The sequence below is a fragment of the Delphinus delphis genome, chromosome 2 (genome assembly GCF_949987515.2).
Source record: "Delphinus delphis chromosome 2, mDelDel1.2, whole genome shotgun sequence".
Lineage (NCBI taxonomy): Eukaryota > Metazoa > Chordata > Mammalia > Artiodactyla > Delphinidae > Delphinus > Delphinus delphis.
In genome coordinates this window covers 88061835-88068270 of record NC_082684.1, presented here as the reverse complement: position 1 = coordinate 88068270, position 6436 = coordinate 88061835, and the positions used below count along the sequence as shown (strand labels likewise).

The 6436-nt window shown below is 40.2% G+C and overlaps 1 protein-coding gene across 1 annotated transcript in view; it reads left to right on the top strand.

Annotated features, from left to right (window-relative positions):
* The first annotated feature begins 1335 nt into the window (after positions 1-1335).
* SPG11 (SPG11 vesicle trafficking associated, spatacsin) overlaps positions 1336-6436 on the top strand; it is a 94771-nt gene continuing 89670 nt past the window's right edge. The window contains exons 1-3 of the mRNA XM_060005152.1: positions 1336-1705; positions 4018-4202; positions 5066-5290. Of these exons, the coding sequence (XP_059861135.1) occupies positions 1476-1705; positions 4018-4202; positions 5066-5290 (640 nt within the window). The 5' untranslated portion in view covers positions 1336-1475. The remainder of the gene's footprint in view (positions 1706-4017; positions 4203-5065; positions 5291-6436) is intronic.

Genomic DNA, 6436 nt, shown 5'->3' with positions numbered 1-6436 from the left:
GAGCAGTCTGGAGGTGAAGGAAAAGGTCAGGGATAAAGACACAAAAGTGGGAAAATCAGCACACAGATGTATTACAAGTTAGGAGTGAGGAAGAGATGATGTAGAAAGAAAAGCCAACAGGGGACTGAGGAGGAGTTATCTGAAAAAAATAGGTTGAAAATTACGGAAGTGGTGCTACCAAAGTTGAAAAGAAAGTACTTTAAGAAAGGAGTGTGTGGGCTTCCCTGGTGGCACAGTAGTTAAGAATCCACCTGCCAAGGTAGGGGACACGGGTTCGAGCTCTGGTCCAGGAAGATCCCACACGCAGCAGAGCAGCTAAGCCCATGGGCCACAACTACTGAGCCTGTGTTCTAGAGCCTGCAAGCCACAGCTACTGAGCCTGTGTGCCACAGCTACTGAAGCCCGTACGCCTAGAGCCGGTGCTCCGCAGCAAGAGAAGCCACTGCAGTGAGAAGACCCGGCTCACCGCAACTAGAGAAAGCCCACGCACAGTAACAAAGACCCATGCAGCCAAAAGTTAAATTTATTTTTTTAAAAGAGTGTGGAATGAGGAGATGTGACAGAGGAGGGAGGCACTGACTACAGAAAGAGTCAATTTGGAATCTTCTGAAAGGGTAGCAGAGCAATTGGACAGTAGGTAGTAGTCTATGTAGGTTAAGGAACAATTTTCTTTTAAAGAGTGATATTACAGCATGCTTGCATGATAATGAAAGCACTGCCATTAAGTGGCCGGGGCGGGGAAGGGTGGAGAGTAATGAAGGCGAAGAAAGTTTACAAAGTCCTACAACAGGAGGAAGATGGGAATCAAAGCACAGACAAAGGAGGTGACCTTTGATAGCTGTGTAACCCCATCTGATTGTGGAAAAGTATGTGTTAAGAAAGGCATTGCTGTCCTTTAGGAGACCATTCCAAAATGCCTACTCCCCACCTCTTCTCGCCCCCTCTGCTGGCCGATCTTGGATTATACCTCCCAGAGGAAAGAGTAGTAGGAAACAGGAACTCTACCACTTCCACCCACCCTGTTCCCCTGGCTGTTACAATGGATATTATTTGATGTCAGCATCAAGTCAGCTCCCTCATCATGGATCGGTCAAATACCAAGGACGTTGCACCACTCAGGGCCTGTAAGTAAAAATAACAGCCCAATAAGAAAAGCGAAGAGTGGCAGGCACAGGCCTCCAATAGAGAGGAGGCAGCAAGGGTAAGAAAGCAAAGGGTAATGCTACAGAGTGAGAACAGCTGCTACAGCCACCTTAAGCCGCTAATGGAGGCCCTCAGCTCTCTCAGCAAACCGTGGGCTAGAAACAAAGGCAGCTGTGGCTTTGCTGGCGTGGGTGGTGCGGAGAACTTAACCGGGCAGACTACGTCAGCGCATATCTCCCCGCGGGAGTCACGAGGCTGACAGCGGGTCGGCTACACTGCGCACGCGCAGGACGCAGCGGGCTGTAGGGACCGGAAGGACCGGTGCGAGCGGGATGGCTGCAGACAAGGGGGCTGGAAGCGCTGAAGCCGTGGAGCGGGTTCTACCCGTGTTGTTGGTGCCGGTCCCCGCCGAGGCAACAGGGCGTCTGGGATCCCGGGCGCAGTTGCACAGGGAGCAGGAGGTTCTGGGGAGCTTGACGGCTGCAGGCAGCCTTCACGTGCTTCCCTTGGCGCCCGGCGGCCGGGGCGGGGGCGGCTGCCGCCTGGAAGGCCCTTTTCGGCAGTAAGTGCTGTGGCCGGGCCTGGCCTTGTGGAGGGAGTCTGCAGCCTTAGCTTGGCTGGCGCCTCTGCTCCCCTCCTACCTTGGAGGTAGCGGGAGAGGGATGACGGTGGAGGGCAACGCCTCAGAGGAGGCCCGGTTCCTTCTCGGAACATTTTCCTCTGTTTGTCGCGTCCCTGCACCCATTTCCCGTTCCGGGTGGGTGGAGACAGTATCCAGATCCTCTCCGGATGTGGAGAACCTGTAATGAATCCTAGCTTGGACGCTTTTTAAATTCATTTAACACAGGTTGATTAATCGTCACTTTGCCGTGCTCCACGCCCATTTTCTTCAGTTAAATCTGTTAAAGATGCCAGCTGAGGGGCATCATCTCTCATTTGAATCATCCTGTTACCTTTTCCTTATCTGTGATACAGATAGCTGTTTCCTTCACATTTGGGCTTCCCCTCCCCTCCACCCCCCTTCAAGGACAGAGCCTGCGTTTTCTGCGCACTTACTAGTGTATTCACTCAACAAATACTTATTATGCGCTTTCTGTTCGTTACCTAGGAGCAGTGCCTAAAAGGTGTAATAACACAGTTCTTACATGTGAGGTTGTATGGTTGGGAAGACAGAAAAGAAACAATTTCAGTCATATATTACTTTCCACATATGTAACTCTTACAGTTTACATCATTAAGTTTGAGAGTGCCTTCCGACGCTTTGGACTCTTTAATAACAAAACATTTTAGAAATGTTAACAATTTTGAGTAGCCACAGAGGAGTTCTGGAATATCCAGGTCCTATAAAAGTGCCTCACAGTAGAGATTCGTTTGTTCAATCACTGAATGTTTTAACCTGTTTTATGTTTGTCTTCTTTATTCCTGATCTCCAGTTGCTAGGAAAAGGAATCCCTCCTTACCATAAGTTAGTTGATTCAACAGTATTAAGTACGTATGAACACAGCCATATAAGGAAAGGAATGAGGCAGAGAGAGAACCTCACAGAAGATAAGCAGAACAGACATAAAATAATGGGGGCTTTTGTAAGCTATAGCATGAAATTAGTGGGGGAGGATCAAGAAGGGCTACTTTTTAGTTTTCTTAGTTGAATTGAATTCAGTTAAAATAATTGGTAGGGTAAAAATAAGGACAAGTTTATAGTGTACAGAATTTGCTTCCTCCTTTTCTCAAAGTATGTATGGTCCTTTGTCTGTTGTTGAAATCACTGTACATTCTATATTATGTTCACTGAAAATTCTCTTTCCACGTGACAGTATAGTCCCATGTGCTAATGATGTTACTGGTTTCACAGTATTCAGCCTTTTAAATATATCTTAATTTGTTTAACCTTTTTCATATTTGACATCAGATTTCAGTGTGAACAGTCAGGAATTGGCTGTTTATGAAACATTCTAGGTATAAAGACAGAAATATAAAATGTCAGTGTTTTTTTCTAATAATAACATAGTAGCACCAAGTCCACTGTTTTTAGATATAAAACTTACTACTTCTCTAGAAAAAAAGCTTTTTTTAAAAGATGAAACTATCAGCATGGTAACCTTATCTCATTCCATTGCATAGTTTTCAGAATTGGGGCTCTCTTTTTTCTCTTTTAATGTAACTTAATTTTATTATTTAATTTGAAGCTGTAGCATCATTAGCCTCTTTCCATCCTTGTTAGTCATGTTGGTATGTTGACTTTACACTGCTTTAAATATTCTATAATTGCACTTAAAATTGAAAATTTAGTTCCTCAGTTGCACTACCCACATTTCAAGTGCTCAGTAGCCACATGAGGTTGTTGGCTACTGTATTGGACTTTGCAGTTGTGTAGAACACTTGCATCTCATGGAAAGTTTCGTTGGACAGAGCTATTGTATAATATGCCAGTTTAGAGTCTTCAAAGTCTATAAATGCAAATAATCGCTTTCTTTTTTTTAAAGTTATTCAAAGCACTTATGTTAGCAAAACGTATTTTGTTAATTGTGAAGACCACCTCTTATAAATAATAGACATATTTGGTTGTTGAAACATATCCTTGATCATGACAGTTCCTTTAAACATACCATCAGTCCAGATTTAGGATGAAGGAAAAAAGCAGCCACCATTTCTTGCTCTTTGCCCCCTTTTCACAAATGACTCCTATATTCTTGTGTTGCCCTGAAGGGGCTGGAAGTTCTAGAGCAGTTTACATTCCCTTAGGTTGTATATAGAAGTAATGCTTTTAGGTGAACCAAAGAGTTGTTCTCTACTTCTTCTGTCCTACCTTCACCATTGTGGGTAAGTATTATTGTGGATATAGAATATAATAAATAGTCTAAACTTTTTCCTTAGGTTTGTATGGGAGGACTCTCATAACAGTGGGACACCAACAGACAAGCCCAGACTGCTTGCTCTTAGTGAAAATAATGCACTGCTCATCTGTGAATTTAGTTTGAAAGATGGAAGATGTGATGCAACCATTTCATATAGCTATACTGAGGAGACATTGCAAAAGCTCGTTGAAGATCAAATTATCAGTAAGTATTTGCAGGTGGTCTTTTAGCATGTTTGAATTTGTGTATTACTATGTAATTTTATGTATTTCAGGAAAAGCTCTTATAGAAGTGAAGTCAGGGAGGGATATTTGTCCAGTATAGTAGGCACTAGCCACATGAGGCTATTAAGCCCTTAATGTGCTTAATATCAACTAATATGTCCTTTAAATGTCAAATGTTGATACATTCCAGATTTGAAGACTTGGTACTAAAAAAGTAAAATATCTCACTAATAGTTTTTGTGTTACATGTTGATAATGATATTTTGAATATGAGGTAAATAATATATAATAAAATTAGTTTCACCTGTTTTCTTTTTTCAGTGCAGCTACTAGAAAATTTAAAATTACATGTGTGGCTCACTTTTGTGACTGACATTATATTTCTGTTGGATAATGTGCTGATCTAGACTGGTTACAGACCTGTTTGCTATGTCCCATCCTGAGGGCTGCAGGGAGCAGAAATCAAAGCACTCAGGCTTCTATTTTTAAGGCAGTTGCATTCTCGCTACCCTGATTATAAGGTTCCTTCTTTTCCTTTTAAAAAAAAGAGTCTGTGATTGTTCTTATTTGGTCTCATGGGTAAGTAGGCTTTTTTGATCATCTTCTGGTGTGTTGTCACACTCTGGCTGTAAACAGAAGGCACAGAGACATTGTAGGCCATCTTTATTCAGTTCCTTACTTACCTTCCACTTGCTTAGGTGAGTTTGACCAATAATTGTCTAGAGTTGGACTAAGTTAAATGCTGATTCTTTTTTGTTTTACCTGTTTGTGTTAACAGAATCAAATTTACCAGTTGTAAAATTGTAACCAGTGAGTTTGACGTAATATCCTTTTGTTTTATAGGTATTTCCTTATTATCTTTGAGAATTCTGTCATTTCACAGTAACACATCATTATTGTTCATCAATGAATATATCATCCTGCACATTATATTTCCTGAAAGAGATGCTGAGATTAGGGTACTCAGCTGTTTCACATTATCCTTACCTGCACAGGCAGTGGACAGGATTATTGACACACAGCTCTGCAGAGGAATTCTTTTTGTTTTGAGTCGTTTAGGCTGGATCTGTATCCTTGTTGGTAAAGATGTTGATGTGTGGGGGAGGAGAATACCTGGAAAAATGAGCCTTTTTATAGGCTTTTAGTTTTAGGGACTGGGCTGTAGGTAGAAAGATTAATTTTTCAGTAAAACTTTCAGGGAAAAAGATCTTCATGAACTTAAAATACTCAAACTACATTGCTTTATATTCCATTCAAATATTTTTCAGTTTATAAATCATAATCATGTTGTCCAACTTATTTATGTTGTTTTAAAATTGTATATGTTCTGCATTACCCATTTATTTAAAATATACTTATTAAATATCTACTTTGTGCTTGTTCCAGGAGAGATTTAGATGACTGCTTATGATATGATACACACATTTTCATGTGTGAATATAACCTATCTCTTATCGTCTCTGATGGTGATTCCATCATATTAGGGAATCAGATGGTTTGCATAACTGTTTGAAATTTGTTTTTGGAAAACTATCACAGATTTTCTGTCTTCAGCAGATTCATAGGTCACCAGCAAAATTATTTTGAAGATTATTTGAAGAACGACCCGTTATGTGTTTTTGGAACTTTCATTTCTGCATTAAAGAAGTAATTTTTCTATTTTACATGTATCATAGCCTGTGTTAAAATTTATTTTGTAAAAAATGTTATAGAATATTGGATTAACTTCATTTTTGCTGCCAGGTTACAGAACTGAGCTGTCCGACGTGGTAGGCAGTAGGCATATGTGGCTGTTGAACACTTGAAATTTTTTGGCTAGTGTGACTGAGGAACTGAATTCATAATTGTATTTAATTACTTTAGATTTAAAGTCTGATACTTGATTGAGTTATTGGAGAACTCTTGAGTATGTTTGGAACAACTCTGGCTGTTCCAAGTTCTTAAATGTAAATTTTTGAAGTCTAAATACAGACCAGATATTTCCAGTGAAAATTTAATTGTCCAAATTGAGATGTGTTGTAAGTATAAAATAACTAGGGTTGAACACTTATGTGAAAAAGATGTAAAATATCTCAATTTTTTAATATTGATTACATATAGAGATGATATTTTGGATCTACTAGGTTAAATGAAACGTTCTTAAAATTAGGTTCACTGGTTTCTTTTTACTTTTTTAATAAGGCTGCTAGAAAATTTACAGTGACAAATGTGCCT